This window comes from Zootermopsis nevadensis, unplaced genomic scaffold (assembly GCF_977971745.1).
Source record: "Zootermopsis nevadensis isolate Lab colony 2312 unplaced genomic scaffold, Znev_1.0 Znev_ptg000001l, whole genome shotgun sequence".
Classification (NCBI taxonomy): domain Eukaryota; kingdom Metazoa; phylum Arthropoda; class Insecta; order Blattodea; family Termopsidae; genus Zootermopsis; species Zootermopsis nevadensis.
In genome coordinates this window covers 13,018,151-13,041,916 of record NW_028259133.1, presented here as the reverse complement: position 1 = coordinate 13,041,916, position 23,766 = coordinate 13,018,151, and the positions used below count along the sequence as shown (strand labels likewise).

At 34.7% G+C, this 23,766-nt stretch overlaps 2 protein-coding genes across 6 annotated transcripts; one reads left to right on the top strand and one right to left on the bottom strand.

The window, feature by feature from the left end:
* Positions 1-444: 444 nt before the first annotated feature.
* On the bottom strand, positions 445-22,594 carry Rab11 (RAS oncogene family member Rab11). 4 transcript variants are annotated; one of them, XR_015534870.1, is made up of 6 exons: positions 16,235-16,530; positions 15,794-15,915; positions 11,858-11,931; positions 9,323-9,597; positions 5,086-5,291; positions 4,459-5,035 (listed from the first exon to the last, which is right to left on the bottom strand). XR_015534870.1 is itself a non-coding variant. In XM_022063286.1 (6 exons), exons 2-6 carry the CDS (start codon positions 16,272-16,274, stop codon positions 5,155-5,157), a joined length of 648 nt encoding a protein of 215 aa, XP_021918978.1. In that variant the 5' UTR covers positions 16,275-16,302; positions 16,415-16,530; the 3' UTR covers position 5,154. The 4 variants fall into 4 exon arrangements, 3 of the variants coding, with proteins under 3 accessions (XP_021918979.1, XP_021918978.1, XP_087203716.1); XM_022063286.1 differs by lacking the exon at positions 4,459-5,035 and having other exon boundaries at positions 5,154-5,291; positions 16,235-16,302; positions 16,415-16,530; XM_022063287.2 differs by lacking the exons at positions 4,459-5,035; positions 5,086-5,291 and adding an exon at positions 445-1,574.
* On the top strand, positions 16,591-22,751 carry YL-1 (Vacuolar protein sorting-associated protein YL-1). Of its 2 annotated transcripts, none has more exons than XM_022063276.2 (8): positions 16,591-16,662; positions 17,210-17,364; positions 17,691-17,817; positions 18,309-18,399; positions 18,637-18,825; positions 19,425-19,635; positions 21,224-21,424; positions 22,483-22,751. In XM_022063276.2, exons 2-8 carry the CDS (start codon positions 17,225-17,227, stop codon positions 22,721-22,723), a joined length of 1,200 nt encoding a protein of 399 aa, XP_021918968.1. In that variant the 5' UTR covers positions 16,591-16,662; positions 17,210-17,224; the 3' UTR covers positions 22,724-22,751. The 2 variants fall into 2 exon arrangements, with proteins under 2 accessions (XP_021918968.1, XP_021918969.1); XM_022063277.2 differs by lacking the exon at positions 16,591-16,662 and adding an exon at positions 16,813-16,831.
* Positions 22,752-23,766: the final 1,015 nt, after the last annotated feature.

The following is a 23,766-nucleotide window of genomic DNA, read 5'->3' as shown; positions in this document are numbered from 1 at the left end:
GTTATACCTAAACCAGAAATAAAATGAGAAACCACTCCTCTGAACAGAACTGCACAGTCTTTATATAGATTTTTCCAATTACTGGCACATTACTGATCATCTATGTATTGCCAACATAACAAAATGAATAATGCTAGCCTTGTGGTAAATTCACATGCCACTACTGTACATGTTTAATACAGTACACTATTGTTTGTCTACGTAGCTAACCATAAAAATTCCCAAATAAACTTTGTACACAAAATCCACATATTAAAATCTGCTAGCCTGCATTCATATTGAATAAGTGAATTTATTTGGGGCACAATTTCAATCTACAACAATCAGGATTTCTCTTGTGTTTGCAAAAATTAAATTATATTACAACCATGGCAATTTCAAAGTATTCACAATGTCATAACAGATAATTAGTTTAAGCTCATTCTCATTCATAAAGCAAAGTAGTGGTTTAGCAGCAAAGGTTTATTTTACATTTCCAAGATAACCATCAAATTCAAATAGCCTAATAACATTGCTCTAACATAGTGGGCCATGTGAATAGTTCTCCCACCTGAAAACACAGCACCAGGCAAAATTGTATACCTATGAAAAATTGCATGTACATCTTAAACAGAAGCTTAAAAAATATGGATGCATGAGACACTTCCACTTACATCTTGCTTAGTAACATCAATTTTACGTGCCTAGCATTTTTACAGTAATATGATACCCTTTAATATATTGGACTGTTCAGTGAAAAATGTGATAGTATGGCATTGCATCTCAACACTGGAACTACAGGAAACACCACACAGCAGAAACTTTCATACAAATCATAGTAGTACCAAACAAGGATGAAAAATCGTGATTTGCCAAGTTAATTCTCACAAGGCAAGTCACATATATAGTATTAGTAAAGCTACACAGGAATAAATCCAAATGAACCAATATCCTACTTATATATCAGTGGTGCAGATAAATAAAGTTTCCATTACCATCACTGTTGCATCATAAGAAAATTAATTCCACTTCAAATAGCAACAGTAATGTATAGAATGTACTTCAGATAACTTGAGACCTACATTATTGTATTTTAATTGCATTTTACTTCAATTTGAGTAATGCCATTGTTATTTGAAGAGCACTGGAACATAGAAGGCCGGCCAGTTTATTACTCTTACATTTTTATAATACATAACACGAAGAAATAGCTTGCTATTTATGCTTTAATAATTATTACTGACAGTCACCCGATGTACTACTGAGTACATGATAAGAAGTCATTGCTGTCTGCCACCTCTTTTCGTCGCTCTGTTCCCAACGATGCCTCAGACGGTCACTGCCTTTCATCAAGTTTCTTCATGTAGTATACATGTCCCACCAGTCCTTCATATCAATCACTTACTCAAAACACTGTCCTCAGTTCCATATATGTTAGGTTTTTTTTAATGCCGAGCCTTATGGCGTACAACAAGCTTTCTTGGCTGCACTGCTTTCATCTGTTGGCTCCACATGGATGGGTTTCATATTCCCGGACGGTGTGTCTTCATCCGGGCTGTCCGGGATCTGCTTCTGAGACACGATGCGGTAGATTTCTGTCCAACACAACCAATACAGTGTAAATGGAAACATTTTATATACTTTTGCAGAAAAATCAAAACAAAAGCATTAGAACTTGTAATGTGTTCACCTACCAAATTGCTAAACAATTCTTTTCATGCTACACAAAAATATCTCACAAATCTGAAATTATTTTATGTCCGAGAAGAATAGTGACAGAAACTGTCCTACCATTTCTCCAATTGAAACTATTTGTGGTTTTTCAACAGAAATTATACATTACCTTGAATGTTTACCAACAAAAGAAATATCTTTAAACAAAAACAATATGAAAAAGAGTTTATAAAAAGTAAAGTACATATTCAATGTCTCATGGCTGATAATTCCTATGTTGATTGTTCTACATACAATCTGCCATAAGTACAGCCTGAGTCTACACAGCATAAATTACATAATTCTATAAAATATGACCTTTTAATGTCTCCATCTTCTTAGAGCAGCTTGTACTACATACATTTTCTGAATGACAACACTTTATATTATTTTTCAAATTGATGCTTGTTCATTGTTACATTCATGGATTATCAACTTATCTGCACAGACTCCTTTTCAATTTATTTAGAAGAGTGACATGTTTCTAGCTGGACATAACAGACATAACTTTCTACCAGATACATCTTAGGACTGTCATTATCATCTGTTCAAACTTACTTCATTATTCAAAGAACAAAGGAGCTTTCTGAGTCTACATAATATAAATTTGTTGGAAAAAAGTGTGTTCTCTTGTTATGTATAACTAATGACCATAAATGATAGTCGCCTACAAACCACAATTCTTTCCTCTCAACTTCTCAAAGCTAACCAAATGCTTCAACACAGCTGCTAATTCAGCCTCACAGATTTTCACAAGAAAATCAAAGCATTATTTTTCTTCACTGTCTGGAATAACTAGTTTAATAATGATTTGCTGATGATAATCTGCTTTACCATATCCAACATTTCTTCAGATATGGCACTTACACAGCAAATTTCATTCAGAATGTTTAAGATTGTTATCCTCATCCATATCCTTTCAGGGAAGTCATGTTCAATAGAACCACTTCATTACATTTCTCTGTCATTTTAAATATCAGTTTAAAAAGTTACTAGCTTTGAAGCACCATAAATACAATTCTTCAACAAAATATGTTTGGGCGCAAAGCTTCTGAACATGACCATACACCATGCAACAGTTATCCAAAGTAATGGTATGGAACTGGTTTCAAAAAATGTAGAGGCTTGGAATGTAAGAAAGGTTTCACAAGCAACAAGTAGCACATCCTGAAGGCTATAAAAGAGAAAATTCAAAGAAAAAATATTCAATATACACCTAACGAAATCAAGAAGTAAGAAACTACAACATACTCCAGTCACGTTATCTACATGTAATACAACATCTTAAACATAAGTGATCATACACAAATCATTCTGAGTATATAACCTGGAAAAATTCATCCTATTTAATTATAAATCAATATTCTACAATGAACTTAGGGAGATTTCAAAATGTATACATTAATGCAAAAATTGGCTGAAATAAAAATTTGTATGTATGTACGTATATTAGTAAAAGTAAAAAAGTAAAGTTATCCCACTATATGCCATGTAGGCACTTGGGAGGCGAGGTGGCATAGCTCCTATTCATTCTTAACCTTGACACTAGATAGGGGCAAGTGGTCAGCATCACGCCCTGGCTGCGCTTTACCCCCCAGAAAGGATACCGATTGGACAGGAGGCTGGGTGGGCCCCAGAGCTGGTCTGGATGTAGAGGCTAGGGAAAAAAATCACCTGCCCCTGCCACGGATCAAACCCGTCATCCAGTCCGTAGTCAGTCACTATACTGAGCAAGCTACCCCAGATTCTATGTAAGTACAACCTGTTATATGTAACCTTCCTTTTTGAGGGTCAGAACATGAAAGCAAGCAGGGAAGGAGGGAGATACAAAATAGATACAGTAAAGGAAGAAATGGGAATGAGATAAAGATACCAAGAAATCATTCCCATTAAATCACACATGAACTCTGCACAAACATAATGACATATATTAAATGTTTCATTAACAATATCACTAATTAAATTATTATTCAGAATTGCAATTATCAAGGATGCAGAATGTTAAAGGTATGTTAATGACTGAACATGTGTTCCTTTACTTCTAACTTGTACCAAAATAACAATACTGTGCACCTTTCAACTACTATACAAATGCTTGTCCTGTATCTGTATGCCTAGAAAATGAAAGTTCAAACATTAAAGGAAATGAAAATGAACAATGGTTACACAGCTTCAGGCATAATTCAACTTTCTGGATTAATGTATACTATAAATCATGAGAGAATTATGACCTGTTGCAAGAAAGGAGAAAGTCATGACTTTTGGCAGTAGTTCATTATTATTACAATGTGACTGTGGAGTCTTAGGATTCATACAATGGTGTTGGGTTTCATTCAGATACATAATTTTCATGTCTCTCCACAGAATATAACGTTGTTAACTAATTAATATTGTATTTTACAATTTTATGATTTTCAAGCATGGCAATTTGATACAGAAAATTAAAAAGCAAAGGATATCATCTTCATGTTTATATTGGTTAACCTTTGCCCAAAGGCAAGGATAACTGAATACACTTTCAAAACTGATGGAAAATACATATGGTGCCAATGAGATATTTTATGACTCTCCATGTATCAACACTGTATGACTAAACTCACTGAACTATTTTAACCAATATGTGATAAGCTGATTTGTATATAACATTACACCAAACATTTCAACATGGTACCACAATCTTATGTAAAAGGACCATAGGGAAGGTAAAATTAACATTCCTAACAAGTAACCTTCATCATTAACTATAGTAAGTAAATAAACAGCTCCTTAACACAAAGTAATTTATTTTATCAGATTGATAAGTTCAATATTTCCTTTACACTTCCCAAAGCAGTAGCCTATAATTACGTAACTGCTTTCCCCAACACAGAAAGCAAGACATCAATAAAAAAACTTCTATAACCAATATCTTAAACAAAAACAAATATATAAACAATAAGGCAAATCTGCTATCACTGAACTTGTGTATTCATAAAGTATGCCACAATAATCACAATTATAAACTGTCACACAGGCTTTTTATCACAGTGACTTAACACAATATTACTTATCTACATACAAGCAGTTCTATTTACTGATATCTATTTTGGGTTCTGACATGCAAAACATCAGAAATGATTATTAAAGATGTCAACTGTAAATAAGCAGAAACAAGGTGAACATACTATTACAGCCTAAGATACAAAATAACACAATGCTCATGCAAAAGAAATCTATTTGTTACGCAATCAAAATATTCCATATACATGCATTACAGTAAGTAGCATTTCGTGAGTATCAACCGGATCCTATCTTAAGTCATCAGCACATGAGAGCCACTATTTGGTTATATGCATTTTATTTAAAAATATATATATATATATATATATATATATATATATATATATGTGTATATATATATATATTGTATTCAAAAGATTGTGATACTAAAATCCAATTGTACAGAACCTGCTGATTTTCAAATCACTGGCAACACTGTTTGCGAACACTGTCTGCATTCACAGTCGGCTTCACATCAATCTGCTCAACATTGTGCGGTCTGATCGTATCTCCCTCAGGAGGGTCACGGATTTGCTTCTGAGATACAATCCGATAGATTTCTGTCACGGAAAAACCAGAGAAAGAAACAAAACATAAGAATGTTTTTTCAAAGAACATAATAATAATAATAATGCGAAGTTCTTCAATGTTAGCTTTATAATGCATCCCTAATAATGTAAGGCAATAATAAACAATAGTGGATGACAGGATACAATGGTTTGGTTGGGAACTGAAGTAAAACAATTACAGAATTTACAAGATTAGATACTACAAAAATACAAATTTTTAATAGTGGTCAGAGAAAAAAGCAAATGGACTTTACATTCCAGTTCTTCAATTATTTTAAGCTGGAAAACCTATGCAGAACTTCAAACATTTATGTTATACACATCTAATCAGTTAATGGTATGAGGCACAAAGAAAACATATTATACCAAGAGTTAATGCTTTAAAACATTTTCCAGTTGACTATCAAATGCTGAAGTACCAACAAACATAGCACATGAAGTTCAGAAAATAGGCCAATTATTACTAATTAAATATTCGTGCCTTAAAATAAGAAGTTCAAAGTGCAAAATGCTGTGGAAATACTGACAGCTACAAAAGACCAGGCATATAAAGCAAGATAAACAGTGTACAATTAAATTTCAAAAATTATATTTGCCTGATCTGTAACATTGCACTTCTGGCATTAACAAGTACCAATTGGTCACCATTGGAGTAATGCATGTTAGTGTTCCAAATGTTCTTGGTTAAAACACTCTCTTATTCCAAGACAAATTACTCAGATCAACTTAATTTATTTAATGACCCTGTCAGTAGCTCAGATTACATAGCATCATACAGTAGAATGATTAACGATAAATTGGAAAGGATATGAAAGGAAGCAGTGGCAGCCTAATTTAAAGCATTGTCAAAGCAATACATGTCTAAAATGTGAAAAATATGGCAAGATGGGTACTGCATCGTGTTAGATACTCAGATCACATTATGGCACAAACACTATATAATGGTAGATTATGGGCAATAACAGGCAAAGTTGTCCTTTGCTAATCACCATGCTATGTAGATATATGGGGGAGTAGAGGTAAAGCTTCACATATTCTTTAATCTCTACACTAGATGGAGATGAGTGGCCAGCTCCATACTTCAACCACTTCCTCCCTGAACAGGATAGGATAGAGAGATTACATTTCAGTCAAATAATATGAGCATGCATATGACAAAATAAAACAAATACTGAACAGTTATCTGCACACAACCATGCAATACAATATCAAAATCAAAGCCAATTCATATAATGTTTTTTTATATTTTCCACTGCCAGCCATTATAACTTTAAAGAAACTGAGAATTTAAAAAGTGAAGCTTTCACGGCGACTGTAGTTGATGAGAGACTCTCGGGTTACGAGCCGCGTCAGGTGGCTGAATAAACCACATCTTCTGCCAGTTCTCATCGGCGAGCATGCTATAAAGGACCAGATTTGTTACACAGCAGCCCCGAAGATGAGAGCAGAGATTGCTCTCGAAACATTGGCAGAAGATATGGTTTATTGACCATTCAGCCACCTGACGTGGCTTGTAACCTGGGAGTCTTTAATCAAATTTAGAATTTGTTTGTAACATCATTAAATGCTACTGTAGGGGAGAAAAAACCCCGCCCATCAACTTCTCCTCTACTGTTATGAAATTTCATTCTGATCAAAGAATTCTGATTAATTACTCAGTACAGAAATTAAACTGTACAAAACAATAATCTTGCCTGTTGTTTTGTATGGGTGCGAAACATGGTCTCTCACTCAGAGGGAGGAACACAGATTGCAGGTGTTTGAGAACAGGGTGTTGAGGAGGATATTTGGGCCTAAGAGTGAAGACGATGGGGCGTGGAGAAAACTGCATAATGATGAGCTTAAAAATCTGTACTCCTCCCCCAGTATTGTCAGGGTGATTAAGTTGAGAAGAATGAGATGGGCTGGGCATGTAGCGCGCATGGATATGGGGGGGGGCAAGAGGTGTGTACCGGGTACTGGTTGGGAAACCTGGGGAGACCTAGACGTAGATGGGAGGATAATCTCAGGCGGGATCTATGGGAGATAGGAGTTGAAGGAAACTAGATTTTGTTGGCCCAGGACAGGGTCCAGTGGAGGGCTTTGGTTAATTCGGTGATGAACCTTCGGGTTCAGTAAGCCATCTAGTTAGTTAGTTATGAAATTACCCCAAGTTGTTTATGCTTGTTAGATTTACAGTAGCATCCCAGGATAAAAAGAAACCTTCACAAATTAGAACATTCTCATAAATTGCATTACTCCTTCCATCTGAACTGCAAATTCATAATGAATCATCATATACAGTTACCTTGCCTTCACAATATATGACTGACTGACTGACTGACTGACCGAGTGCTTCTTTGGCGCAACAGCCCAAAGCCGAGCCTTGGCCTCCTTCCATGTGGGAAATTTCTTTGTCTTGTCTTCACAATATATACACCACACATTGGCAAACATTAACAGAACACAACATTGTACATTACACAACAGAGAGATGAGTGACATGCAGCAAGTATGGAGGGAAATTAAATACCAGTATATATACAAAATTTTAGTCAGAAAACACGAAGAGGCCACTTACAAGACCATGCATAGATGAGAGGCCGTTAAGATGGATTTTAAGAAAATAAACGGTACGAACTGGATTCAACTGACTCAGGACACAGTCCGGCAATTGGCTCTTGTGAACAAGGTAGTGACAAAGCAGGTTCCATCAAAGACAGGCAACTTTTCTGACCACCTAAGAAACTAACATCACCTCAAAAATACCTCTGCTCTATGTAGTTAGTTGACAGTATAGAATTGAAATAAAGAACTGCTGGTGCTCTATTACCACTAAAGCTTCTACAGTTTTGTATCACACAGTGCTAGAAAAGTTTTTCCTAAATACAATACAGGCAGCATATTGTATGAATCAGACATTTATAATTTATTAATTACAAGCAGTATTAACTGAAACAATATATAACACATTGGACACAGTACTGAATCACAGGAATATGAACTCTGTAAACGGTTTTCCATTTTCACACAAGAAAGAAAAATATTGAGATTTTCATATGTTAAGGTATAAATATTATTACATAGTTTAACATCACAACCCAACAATAAATTAAACCACACCTCTATCATGAATTTGCCCTGGGGCAATACCAGTGTATGTTCACATTCAAAGTACTGAGGCAAAAATTATGACAGGAAGTCTCCACATTACACACAAAAGAGGGGGGGACATGGAGAAAATGAGTCAACAATAACAATGAAGTATTTTAGACCACGAATTCATCACTCACTTACTAATTACATTCTTATGAATCAGACAAACCAACATGCTAATAAACAAAGGCCACAAACAGTACTCTCATTTAATTTTCATATTTCATACAAATTATTCTAAATGCTTCTTGTTAACACCTCAGAGATGTAATGTCCAAAAATTCACATAAATGTAATATAACTTACCTTGATTTTGAAGAAGTACTCATGACTCAAAATCAATAACATGCAACAAGCAAATACATTCAGTACACGACTAATAAAATGACTGTGGCTGTAAAACTGAATATACACTAGACTACATGCAAAATAAAAAACATTAATCAGATTGTTTCAAACTGTAAGGAGCAAATTCACCTTTTTTTTTGAACCCAAAGGTTCATTATTACCATGGTCACAAGAAAACAAAACAACCTAAAATGAGCCTGGTAAATCACCTTCAAACACTAATTCTTTCAAATCAATTTTAAAATTATCCTTCCCTCAATACCTCAGCATCTAAGTAGTCTCTTCCCTTTAGGTTTCCCAAACAAAATTTTGAATGCATTTCTCATTCCCCCATGCTTGCTGCATGCTCCATCCACATCATAATATTTGGTATGTAAAAATTAACTTCCTCGCATAAATTTATCCATCCTCTTCTTACTTTTCTCTTTAGGCCACGGTACATGGTATAAAATCACAGTAAATTTAACAAAACAATGGACCATCCCATTTTACAAGAATCTATACAAATCACATAATAAACATCAAACAGCTGTGGTTACCTGTCAGAATATTTTGGAAGGCCGTTTCAACATTTGTGGAATCCAAAGCTGAAGTCTCAATGAATGAGAGTCCATTTCTCTCAGCAAATGCTTTGGCTTCATCCGTCGGGACAGCCCGCAAGTGCCTTAAATCTGATTTGTTGCCTACCAACATGATAACTATATTCTGGTCTGCATGATCCCTCAACTCTCTCAACCATCGTTCCACATTCTCATATGTCAGATGTTTTGCAATATCATAAACCAACAGTGCTCCTACTGCACCACGATAATACCTGCAACATATCATATACTGTTATTCAAACCTTACCAGGCTGCTTCATACAGCAAAATAACAAAACCAGTGTTCCCTACATGCGACTAACAAATGTTGTAATCCACAGGTTTTTCACTTTCAGTTTGTTCTTCTTGACAGTTAATACTGTCATATGTGGAATTTTATGAGAAATGGAAACCAACAGACATCAAAGCATTTTTTAAGAAATAACTAAATCAGAATTTTTCAAACTTAGTGCTGCATGAAAACCAAATTTCTGGACTCCTGCAGGTTAGTACAAATCACAGAAACAGGAAATTGCTTTCCCAGAACGAAAGTGTTAAATTAGGACTAAAAGTATATCAGGCATTACTCGTGCTTCCACTCAAATATTAACATTAATGTTCATAATTCTGGGTCCCGCTAAATTTAAATACTGACTTTCATTTTGCCATAAACCATAAATTACAGTCCCAAAATTACATCTAAATTTTTTAAATTGGTTCAGCAAATATTTTTAACCACCTCTTTCTTAAATAAAATGTCTGAATACATGTATAATGACTGCTTTATGTTCTGTTCCATTATGAACAAAATACATACTTCAAAATTACAAGTTAATTAATCAATGTTGGTCTTGTAAGTTGTAAAGCTGTGAGGACTTGTTGATACATACCAATGATTCAGAGAAATATAGTCTCCTCCATTTTCAGGGCCAGAAGACCAACATTGACATGTCAACCACTGTGAAAACCTCAAATCTCATATTGCAATTTAATTACCCAAATAATACATAAGTTTCACATTTCTGTTGCTTCTTTAAAACATGGGTTTAAATCCTATTAGTGTGATGAATCTTTCATTCTCTCACTGCTCAATTTAAAAAAGCTTTAAAAAGCTATAATCATAATTAAAATTATACCAGTAGTTTGAAAAATGTCTTCAAAGAAATTGTGACATCCAAATAAAATGGCAGCGAGACTAGAGATAGACAAGTGCAGAGGCAAAAGCTCTGATTCATTTTCTTCATGCAAAGAGCAACACACAAGATGGTACGATCATGCTCCTTGACAATATGACATCACACACAGCCTAGCTGTGGTTCCAGTGATATGAGTAGGAGGTATTACAGCATCCCACACACAGTTATAACCTCATGTCACCCCTCTTTGGGGCCCTCAAATGGCACTTATCACGAAAGTGGTTTATTAATGATAATGTGGTGGTGAAAACATCATTACACGTGCCTCAGCAGACTTTCTTGCTGGTAAAATGCCTCAATATGGACTCTGGTTACATATAAAAATGATGTTATGTCTGCATGCATGAAAGCAGATGTATTTCTGTGATCATAAATATCATGTTACATTGCCAATATCTTACTTTTCAAAACACCTGTGCCACGATAAAATTCTGAAGTGTCATGGCAACCTGGAACCTTTTTATTCCTTACCGGACATGTTCATTGTCTAAGCTCATCTGATTTAAATGATGTTTCAGGAATAGGCTTTATTCCCATTTTTAGCTAACTGGTATTTATTATACTGAAAAGTTTGTCTTCAGCAATTTAATTTTTTTGGCTACATAGTAATACTTAGGACTGAATACTAAACTCAAAAACCAACCACTCTTGAGCTCAACATCAAAATATTTGAATTATAAACATGAACTAAGAAGATTAGCACTCAAGCTATGTATTCAAAGTGTTCTGGGTTTGATCTTGACCATGGAAACTTATCTTGAAAACAAAAATAATACAGAATAAATATGTTAGCACGATAACCAACAATCAGATGACAGAAATAAAGCCAATTCCCAAAACACATCATAAAACACAAATTAACAGGATAATTTGCAGCATAATTTGAGATGAACTTAATCAACTACAGGCACAAATATAGAATCAAAATCACTTATTATCATACAAGCAAATAATAAACAATCCATTAACATGGTCTTTTCTAAAAAGATCCAAATTACACAAATATATTACCAATATTTAGTTTACTTCTAACAGCATGTCATGAAAAACAGTTCCACAATATATTTATCAAAAGTGACATAAGATTTGTCTTCTAAATTTGTAATGTTAATTCTTAAATTCAATGATAAGAATATGCATTAAATATCTGTAATCCAGCAACCAAGTCCAATACCACTTCACCAGCCTAAGCCCATTTGATGACACCCCCCCCACACACACACACACACAAAAACCTTTACACCTAAAATTTTAATTTTTATCACTGATTACATGAAATCTTTGGTGTCAAACTTACGCAGATGTAATAGCTCTATATCGCTCCTGTCCTGCTGTATCCCATATTTGGGCTTTGATAGTCTTTCCATCAACCTGTGATGCAACAGAAAAATTGAAGTGTTATATTAAATTTTTATGTCATGAGGAATGGTGGTGGGAATGACTGCCATATTAAATATTTACACAGAGCTACAGAAACAACAATTTATATATCCTTCAATATTAAAAACTAAACACGCCTCTTTATAAATAAAAACAAGGCTCCAGAAATACTAACTAAATCTAACAGCCACTCAACAAAATCCAAATGCCAACACATTAAGCCCAAGTCTAAGAATTTACTTGCCAGAGTATCTATTTATTATATCATGGGAAATTAACAAGTATAGTTTTTGAGCCCTGTATATACAGGTTCAAATGTAAAAACAAGTTCTACATATCAAAACAACAAATAAAGTTAATACAAACATGGAACACACAATGTGGCCAAGAAGTTAGAAATCCTGAGACTTTTGTGGTTTTCTTCAGTCCTTCCAGGCAAATGCTGGCATAGTACCTTATATCAGGCCACAATTTCTTCCATCTATACCCCTTCCAATTCATTATTTATCATATGACACTATACAGTCTGAGCTACTGGTTCTTTTTTCTAAATACATGCCATAGAGGCATTCAGGGGGAGAGAAGGTATAGCTCCTCCTCATTCTTAACCTTGGCACAAGATGGGGGTGAGTGGTCAGTGTCACAATCTTGCTTTACCCCCAGGAAAGGAACCCAGTACACATTGAAAAGGAAGCTGGGTAGGCTCCAGAGCCTCATCTAGATGTAGAGGCTAGAAGAAAAATCCTCTGCTCATTACTGTGATCAAACCCTAATTGTCCAATCCAGTCAGTCACTACACAGAGTAAATGATCCTAAACTTATAGCTATTTTAATACCTACTTTTTAACGATTGTAGAAAGAATGAACAGCAGTGATACCATAACTCCAAAAACCGAAGATGCAAAGAAGTTCTTGGCTAAGGCAATTCCTAATTCATTTCCAAATATTAATCTTATTCCTACCACACCAAATGAAATTAAAAGTATAATAACTTCTCTCAAGTAAAAAAATTCATGTGGCTATGATGGAATTTCATCTAAAGTACTTAAATCTTGTGTGGATTATATAAGTATTCCATTAAGTTATCTCTGTAATCATTCAATGGCTGTAGGAATGTTTCCTGAAAGACTTAAATATTCAAAAGTAAAACCACTATATAAAAAGGGTGAAAAATCCTGCATCTCTAACTACAGACCTATTTCACTGCTGACAACATTTTGTAAAATTTTTGAGAAAGTTATATGAAAGAGAGTAAATAAATTCTTAAACTCAAACAACATCCTTGTCGAGGAGCAATTTGGATTTAGAAAAAATCTCTCAACAGAAAAGGCTCTATTTAGTTTCACTAATGAAGTTGTATGTGCCCTTAACAATAAAATGCATGTGGGTGGAATATCTTGTGACCTAGCTAAGGCATTTGATTGTGTAAACCATGAAATATTACTAATGAAACTGAAATTGTATGGAATTTGAGGTATAGCAGGTCATTGGTTTAAATCCTACCTAATTAATAGAAGGCAGAAAGAAGAAATTGAAAGCCCCCATACCAATCACAATACCTATTCAGAATGGGGTATCGTAAATCACGGAGTGCCACAAGGTTCAGTTCTTGGACCCTTACTTTTCCTCATACATATCAATGACCTGCCGGCAACTATAAACTCTATATCCAAACCTATTCTTTTTGCTGATGATACAAGTATCATTATTACACACCAAGAATTGATCTATCTTGAAAATATCATGAATGATTTGCCAACATAAACAAATGGTTTAGAGCTAAAAACTGGCAATAAATTTTGAAAAAACAAACTTCATAAAATTTGTTACTAAGCACAAGACATATCCTAGGTTAAATACAGGTTTTGAAGAAAAATTAATTGTGGAAGTTGAAACAAACAAATTCCTTGGCTTACAAGTTGACAATACCTTAAATTGGAAGAAACACATTGAATATATTATTCCCAAATTAAGCTCTGCATGCTTTGACATGAGAACAGTCGTACCACTCATTCAATAGATACTTTAAAGCTAGTTTACTTTCCTTACTTTCACTCTGTAGTGTCATATGGATTAATCTTTTTGGGAAATTCAACAGACAGTAATAAAGTTTTTTACATGCAAAAGAAAATAATTAGAATAATGGCCGGTGTCAAAAGCAGGGTATCTTGTAGAAAATTATTTCGTAAATTTAATATACTTCCTCTTGCAAGTGAATTTATACTCTGCTTGCTATCATTTGTGGTGGAAAACATGGATAAATTTAAAAGAAATACAGATGTACATAATTTAAATACAAGACGTAAACATGATCTCTATGTGCCAAATGCTAACTTTACTAAATATCAGAAAGGAGTGTACTATACAGGTATCAAGTTATTTAATAATCTTCCAACAACAATTAAAAGTCTAAATTATTATATAAAGGTATTCAAGCCTGCATTGAAAGATTACCTCTTTACTCACTCCTATTCTGTAGATGATTTCATCTCTGCTGAAAATGTTTTAAGCTTTATATCAATAATCTACGTATATGTAAAGCAAGTTTTGTATTTATATTTAAAACTTTGAGGTTTATGTATATTAATTTGTAAAATTATTTTTCATACTTGTATTACAGAATCTGAAATTTATGTACATTGATATGTGAACTGCGTTCTTGTACTTGTGAAGAAAGTAGTGTTGAAAGTTCTGAAGTGTATGTATATTGTATGAAATGACATGTTCTACATCCTTTGGTTGAGTCCTAAGAAGGATCTATGGAATGTAAATAAACTCTACTATCTACTGACTGAGCTACCCCAGATATATATCATATCACATACTACACTATACAGTCCAAGCTACTGATAACACAGCTAAATAAAAGATGAATAAATGACTACAATCTCTGGCCTAGAAAAGTTTCCTTTCTGAAATTTCCAATGCAGAATCCTCTCACCATGCCCCAAGCAGGAATTTTATATCAAGTGCTCACAATATCAACAGTGTCCCTCTGTAATGCCACATCAAGTGTAAAATGGCCCTCTGTTAACTTAAACACAGCACTGAGCATATCTTGTTATCAATGATAAAACTAATCGACCTCATCCTTGGGTGTCGCAGATTGTCTAACTGTCCTCTCCAACTCGCTGCCAAAGAGTTGCTGTCACTAACTTGAGTCCTACAACAAAACTTTAATTGTTCCCACCCCACAGATATTTTAGCATTGCCACTGGATATCAATGATAAAACAAATGAGATTTAGAAGATAGGTACATTATACTCGTACAAAGCAAAATAAATTACAAACTGCAAAGGCAGTATTACTGCTACTGACATTGAGTGTATCACTGACAGTTTATCTGATTGTGCTATGTAGCTCTGGCATGATGCTCCCAGGAAAAGCAATGAAAGCACACAGAAACACTGAAATTTTGGAAAGGAAAGTATGACTGTAATTCATTACGGAGGTTCTTTGGATCCTGTATTCATTCATTGTTCTGTTGCGTCAAACCTGGCCTTACAATGTACAAATATTGGCAAATAATTGTACAAGTTCTATTATATTCAATTAATAGAAAGAGAAATGACTTATCAAATTATTTAAACAGTAAGTCATTAACAAAAATGTTGGTACATGTTTAGAATATGTGACCAGTTTCAACATGTAACTTAGAAATAACCAGTAAGACCAGAAACAACACATCTAAGCCAATATCAATAACATTAGCATTGTTAGACAGGCTGTATCCATTTGAGGTCATATTAATATTACATACTACTCCATTACAGTTACAAGCATCACAAGTGGTATCCTATACACACACAACTGCAAATTGAACATTAAAACTCTACTCAACAGACATCTCACCTGTATACTTCTAGTTGCAAATTCAACTCCTATTGTTGATTTTGATTCCAGATTGAACTCATTACGAGTGAAACGTGACAGTAAGTTACTTTTTCCAACTCCAGAATCTCCAATAAGTACAACTGCGAATATTAAAATTAAATACAAGTCATACATCAATTGCAATCAATAACAAACTTTGCATTGAAAAATATATTGTGTACGACATACACGAAACAATGTAGGCGACACGACTGAACTAATACACAGAAACACAAACATTTATTCAGCTCACCAAACTGACCAAGCAAGCCACACAGTTTGTGACAAAAGCCTAAAACGTCAAATTTCGTTCTGATGAATAATCCAACTGCCTATGCTGCTATCGTACGTCATCATACTCGTAACATATTAAAAAGTACATACAAAATCACAGACAAACCAGAAACTACAAGATTTTACCTTTAAATAAATAGTCATACTCATCGTCTCGAGTACCCATCTTCGAATTGGAATTTAGGCCCTATCCCCTATATAGAAGAAAAAATCGATAGATTCGTTGTTAAAGCGAAACACACTATCACTTCACTCTTTACAATGTAATATAAAATATGTACAAACAAATCACAAAACTTTCCGTACAATATAGTATAGGATGTTTGTGATAAATCAAAATATTGTTAACGCTCAAATAATTCTTCCGACAGATCCACACAATTACAATATGGCTGCTAACATCCTACGCCCCTTCCTCTGCGCAACCGTATGACGTCATTATATCGGTGACGTTAGGCCATAATTGCTCAGGCATACCAACAATCGCCTTTCGATATCCCTACACACAAAACAAAACAAAAGAAACTGTGATTCTATCAGTACACATTCGTATTGTAAGTAAATATTTGTTTTGTATTTTATTCACATAACATAACTGATTAGATACTTTATAGAGATGTTAGTGTATATTAATTATGTCATTATGCATACTCATATTCAAATGATGGTTCAGTGTCACAAAGATTTCATGATTTAATCAGTATCATTGCAGACGATCAAAGTGTAAGGTTATGTTTTCTGTTTTTGGCACTGTTTACTTAAGTAAAATATATTATTGTTAGTATGTTAAGTGTTACTGTCTTCCATTTTCGTTTATTATGGTGACTGTGTACAAGTAAATTGTTCGTTTTGCCGAAAAATGTGTACTTTTGCCTCAAACAACTAGTACGCCTTTATGGCATCGTGTATACACATGAGGACATTATTTTGTCATTTAACCCAGACTTATACGAATGTGACAAGATTAATCAATAGTAACGCCGCTCACCCCTATGTTTCTTAAGTAAAAGAATCACGAAACCAACGCTTCACCTTAGTAGTGGTATTAATTGGGAAGTACCAAGCTTGAATAATTGTAACATTTCTGTGTGGCTTCTTCAGAGGATTTTACAAGAAATGGCGATTGCCACGACACGTGACAGACGGAACAATGCTGGGAACCGTATGTCCAAACTTCTTGATGAAGAGGAAGATGATGATTTCTATAAAACAACCTATGGAGGCTTCAGTGAAATTGAGGATGATGATGATTATCAGTAAGTTTTTTTAATATCTGTAATATTGACTAGGCTTATTTTGAAATTATCATAGCTGTAATTTCTTTAATCAGCAGTTTATTACTTCCATCATATCAACAATATTATGGGATGTTTATGATGTGTACTGGATGACCTGGAGTAGCTTGGTGAGTGTAGTAACTGATTACACACTGGACAATCAGGGTTTGAAAAAATCATGGCACAACTCATTACTTTTTCTGAAAGAGGAGCCATCCTGTGTTCCGATTTTGAACTTTTCACAGAACCCTTCAATTTGTGTATTTGTATACCAACAGCCAGCTAAAAGCCTTGTTTTAAAACAGGTCTGAAGAAGAAGGAGAGGATGAGGTAGATTCAGACTTCAGTATTGAGGAGAATGATGAACCAGTGACAGATCAAGATGATGATGAGCCGAAGAAGAAACGCAGACTCGTTACGAAGGCATACAAAGTATACTGAAAGACTAACGATGTGTACACTTTATGGATGTGGCTTATATTTACTAGTAGTCCATTATTGTGTTGACATCACTATATTATTTCTTCAGGTTTAAGTGTGATGTCTGCATTCCATTATGAATTTACATAAACCACCTGCACTTATAAACTTTTGTAATTAATGTGGGCAGTTAGAATTCTTCTCGAACCAACAAAATCTGCTATGTAGCAGAATCTTCAGAGTCTGAGGGTAAGCATGAAGATGGCTTTCTTCTGGGTTGTAGCAGCATGTAGTTTGGTTAAAGTTTACTGATGTTTCAGAGGTGCTTGGTGCCTCCATTATCAGGGTGATGAGGGCCCTGAAGATAAAGGCAGCAAGCATCTCTGAAATATTAATAAACTTCTAGCAGACTACATGGTGTTACAACCTAGAAAATAACCATCTTCATATTGCCATTGTGAGAACCTAAAATTCTAATGAGGGTAGCATGTTCTACATTACAGGAACCAGTGGTTATACTACAGAAGATTGAAAAGCCTGCTGAAGTTAAACAAAGAAAACCTCGAAAGAAAATTATATCTGCAGATAATTTTGGTTAGTAGTATTAACATGTATTGAAAATGTGAAATGTGCACAAGTCATGAAGAATAATCAGTTTCTTTGCAAAAATATTTGATAATTTTAATATCACATTATTTAAGACGCTGTATACACTTTTATAAATAACAGTATGTTAGTCACATTGAATGAAACACAGGATTTATATTAACTTTCCAATATTTAAAACATATGTAGCAACACGTGTAGTATATAAACCTAATATTTCATTAGAACGCAAATCAATCAGACGGTCAACTGCAGCCAAATCAGCTGCAACTCTGCAGCGCTTAAAAGAACGAACTGAAGAAGGACGTAGACGTAAAGGTAGGCGAGCAAGGGCTCGGGATGAATGGCAGCCCACTCAAGAGGAATTACTGGAAGAAGCTAAAATTACTGAACAGGAAAACCTTAAATCTCTTGGTAAGTATACAAAGTATGTATGTACCATCCTGTGGATTTGCTACTTTTATCCCTTTATTTTGGGGTCTTATTAGTTTATATTTGATGTTTGTCAGCATTTCAAATTAATAAAGGGGGAAGTGGTTCAAGTACCCTGACATGTACAAAAACTCTGTTCTTCTTTTCTTCTTTCTATAACACACTGATTGATGAATTAAACAGTCAAGTAATAACAGAGCAGTGCATTATAAATACTAATTGTGGTTGTGTTGCAACTAGAAGAATATAAGAGGATGGAAACCACTAAATGAAATTAAACAAACACACACAAGTGTAGAGATAAAAACACAAATGAGATGATAAACTCAAGATGACTGGATTCTGGTTTGTTATGCCATGTAGTCAGGTAGAAGTTTACTGACATTTCAGAGGTGCTTGCTACCTCAGTCATTAGGGTGATGAGTACTCATCATACTGAAATGTGTGAACTTCTACCAAACTACACAGTGCCACAACCCAGAAGACAGTCATAATCATTACTGTGAGAAACTCAAACTTCACTAAGATAATACTTGATTATTCAAGACCTTAAAAAATGTATTCTTAATTCTTACATACAGAGAAGTATCAGAAACTAGAGATGGAAAAGAAAAAGACAAGAACTGTGAAGAAGACATTTCAGGGACCAATAATCCGCTATCATTCTATGTCAATGCCCCTAATTGAAGTGATGCATCATGATCAGCAAGAAAGCCCAATTACTGTGGATGAGGGAGATGATGAACGTGAGAAACAGGAACCCACATGTGTCACAGAGACTACTGAAAAGTGGTAAATTCACACAATTTCTCAAACATTCAATTAATTTTGTAAGGATTGTCTAGAGTGAAGTTGGAAGGTTCTTGCCTTGTGCTTGACTGTTTCCTAAGGCATTTTCTTCACTAAATCTGATGCTTGCTGGTAATAATGAAACAATTCAAGTGAAATTTATTCCAATAATCTTAATTTTAACAAGGTTATTAGATCATGTTAAATCATGCTATAAAAATACTAGTCAGTGCTAAGGATTAGTAAGTGCTTATGTGCCCAAAAGCTGAAAGCCATGCAAGTGAATTGTTTTATAATGGTTTTATTCAATTAGGAATCTATCAAAATTATTAAAAATACATAAATAATGCCAATAAAAGTTGAAAACTTATAAAATTAAGCATAAATTAATTTCATCATCCCAATATAATGGCACAGGTCATGCACTATCTAAAAGAGATATACAGTGAAACCTCTATCCATCGTTCCCGGAACTATCGTTTTCCCGGATGCATCGTCCGTTTTGTTCGGTCCCGAATACATCCCATATAAAATAATGTTACATTTTCCCGCTTCTATCGTTCCTCGAACTATCGTTTTATCGCATCGATCGTTCAAAAATCTTAGTCCCGGCCCACAATTTTCCCGCAATGATCGTTTCTGAGAATTTAAAATGCTGGGTTTTGAGATAAATTATTACCGAAAGACGCACAATGTTTTTGGAATACGCAGTAGCGGTAACCTGTTATGTCGCCCAACCAGCACAGATTCTTTTGGAATGAGGGGTCAGCGGTGCAGGGGTGATAGTTGGAGTGAATGGCGGTGCCCATTGTCAGAAATTTTACGATTTTAATTAGGGTGCACTCATATTTCGTTCCAGCGATGCCAGATGGCATGTGCAGTGTGAATTTCTTCACAAATGCTTTTATTATAAGTACAAAGGAAAGGCTGGCGGCACTTTTCATTCTTCTGGTTCATCTCGTTTCCAGCGGTTCAGGGTCTTCTACAGCTACGTTTCGTTTAGTTCGGCAGTAATAGTATTTCCATTCTTCCTGTTATTGTCCGCAAAGGGGGTTGGAGTGGTGAGGAAGAAGAAGAAGACGAACGTGAGCCCGAAGCTTTGCCGAAGCGCACGCTGCATTGGCGAAAGTGAAGTCGTTCTTTTATGCGCTTAATATTAGTGAACGTGACGAGGAAAACATTTTGAACGTGGAAAGTGCTCTGTTTGGTCTAAAACGTAAAGTTTCGACAAACCAGTTGTCCATTAAAGACTTTTTTGGTAAAAAGAAGTAACTTTGAAAGAGAAACATTGTTTTTTTTTAAATTTTTAATGCTTTCCCGCATTCATCGTTTTTATTTCCCACCCCCGCCGAAAACGATGCATCGAGGTTTCACTGTACTTATTAATGTATAGCACAATCTTTCTTTGTTTTAATTAGTACATGATTTTTCTGGATTGAAGTCTGTAAGTGGTGAATATACACCCTAAACACCAGAGCACTGTCAGCATTATAACATTATAACATAAATTATTCCTAAAAATGGATTTTAAATTATAATTATTGTTACTGTTATCTGTAAAACTGTGGAACCTGTTGGGTCTTTGTTACAGTAATGAAAGAGAAAATGAGGAAGAAACTGAACAAGATGCTAACAAGAATGAAGAAGAGAAGAGCAAAGAAGTGGGGAGTACTATAAATGATGGTCGGTATGAGAGGACTTTTATCACCTTCCTCGATGAGCAAGTGTTTCGAAATGCGTTCCCACAGACTCAACCAAAGCCCCCAACAAGAAACATCTGTCCCATTACCAGGTACTTTTATTTATCATGTCACCATCATTTTTAAACATATGTTCCAAAAGAAAGACAAAATGTTATTCTTGAAAATGTGTTTTATTAGGTCAAAGTATTTTCTCTGAGCAGAAAAGTGTTAAATCTCTGCATATGGTGTTTTATCTGAAAAGCATTTTAAATGCTGCAATATACTTTGTTTCATTTATTCCAGTGAAAGTTGCACAAATCAAAGTGTCTGAATACTAGGTCAAGGAAAAGAGGTTCTCATGGCAATGAAAATGTTGATCAGTGTTCTGGGCTGTGATGACATGTGATCTTGTAGGTGGTTAACAACGTTTTGGAGGAGAGCAAGTCACTTCACCTGAAGATGTGTTCTTAGTAAACACTGGTAACTACCTACAAAACCACATGGTGTCACAACCCAAAAGATCATGACTGACAGTCAAGGAAAGTTATAAGCTTTGAAAATAGTCATACCTCAACATGGCAATCCATACTGTAGACATTTTTGTAACCATACATTTCAGTATTATGGCTGACACATGTTTCATTTAGGAGGCACTGTATATCAATCTTTTAGCACTTATGTCTGCCACAGGACTGCAGTACAGGATAGATAAGATGAAAAAACTACAATACTTTCGTGTCACTTGCAAATCATAAAACCATTCTTCCCTACAAATATGTTTCTAAATTACATTAAGATTCTGTATACCACTATTTCAAGAGCTCAACTGAAGTACATTCTTCTATTATTGTTGAATGTGATCACAACATATTTATTAGACAGCTACTGCTTTGCCACTTCCACTTACAATGCCAGCAGAAGTACACAATAATGCATTTCTTCATAATATCTCCCCTATACATCAATCTCAAATTTACTGTTCACATTTCATTCTTATACAACTGGTATAAAGCACCTATAATTTTATTTGCAAGTGAGGAATTCAACATATGAACTGTAAAGAAGAAAACATTGGATCCTACCAATTTAAAGTGAAGTTTAAGTTTGTTCCTGTCTTTAAACTTAGGTGTTTATACATACCCATAATCTGATTTTCCATTATTTGCAGGCTGCAAGCTCGGTATTTTGATCCAGTTACGCAACTACCTTATAGCAATATGCAGGCATTCCGTATCCTTCGTGAGGCCTATTATCAACAACTAGAGGGACGTGGAGATCGAAACAATCCCGAAGTTGCCCGTTGGATTGAATGGCGACAAAAGATGAAGGAACTGAAGTCTGCCATTGTGCAGCAAATTAGTAAAAGCATACGTCTTGAACCTGCATCTCTCCCTGTCACGACACAATGAATTATATATTAAAATATATTATAAAATACCTGGTGCTTGATAATTCTGAACCTTTAGCATTATAATTATAATATATTTCTGAAAGCAAAAATTTTTTCTTATCATTTGAACCAATATTTAATTGCATGTACTTAAACTAGATGTTATGAAATTAAATGAGACTCAGACATTTCATCAAAATCTTCAAAATTATAATTTTATATGGGTGAAATGTAGTATCTCACCATGAAGGAAGAACACATATTGAGGGTGTTTGAGATCAGGGTGCTTTGGAGAATATTTGGGTCAAAGAAGAGAGATAGGAACAGGATGCTAGAGAAAATTTCATAATGAGGAGCTTCATAATTTATCCTTTTCATCAGATATTATCATAGCAAAGAAACAAGTTTAGTCTTAAAACCTGAGTGGAAGAGACTATTTGAGTGACGTAGGTATAGGTGGGTGCCTAATACTAAAATGTATTTTAGAGGAAACGGTATGAGGATGTGGATTGGATTCATCTGGCTCAGGATAGTGTATTGGTGGGATTTACTTAATATGGTTCTCAATTAGGTAATTTGATTAGATGCGCAACTACTGTCTTCTCAGGAAGGAGTTGGTTAATAAATGTTTCACAAGAGACAAACCAGAACCTTGTAACATTACTTCTAAATATGATACCAAATGTCAGTAAAATCAGCCATCTGGTTCAGACATGAGATCTGATATTCTCACAGCAAGAAGTATGAAGATGTGGTATGTAGCACTGTGTAGTCTAGTAAATACTGAGCAACATTTCAAAAAAGCTTACTGCCTCATCAGGGTCATGAATTCATTCAACTGTATGGCTTGGGCAGAAGAATTTTGTGCTGTTATCACCTCTTCATTTGAACATCAAACACTGAAACAAGCAGTTCCAAACTGCTAGCTGTCAGAGTACATGCTACTTTGACTAGAGGCAAACATCCATAAGTCATACGTCACAAAGCAAATCTACTGGAAATGTACCTTGGAATACAAGTAACTCAATTTTTTATCCATTCATTCCATGTGACTTCAAATGT

Bases quoted from the DNA above. Each gene is read 5' to 3' on its own strand.
- YL-1 (XM_022063276.2), top strand. From the start codon at position 17,225: ATGGCGATTGCCACGACACGTGACAGACGGAACAATGCTGGGAACCGT. The intron at 19,636-21,223 runs GTAAATTCACAC...TCTTTGTTACAG, and splicing joins ACAGAGACTACTGAAAAGTG to TAATGAAAGAGAAAATGAGG. The intron at 21,425-22,482 runs GTACTTTTATTT...CATTATTTGCAG, and splicing joins AACATCTGTCCCATTACCAG to GCTGCAAGCTCGGTATTTTG.
- Rab11 (XM_022063287.2), bottom strand. From the start codon at position 16,274: ATGGGTACTCGAGACGATGAGTATGACTATTTATTTAAAG. The intron at 11,932-15,793 runs GTGAGATGTCTG...GTTGCATCACAG, and splicing joins TTGCAACTAGAAGTATACAG to GTTGATGGAAAGACTATCAA. The intron at 9,598-11,857 runs GTAAGTTTGACA...GATATGTTGCAG, and splicing joins TATAGAGCTATTACATCTGC to GTATTATCGTGGTGCAGTAG.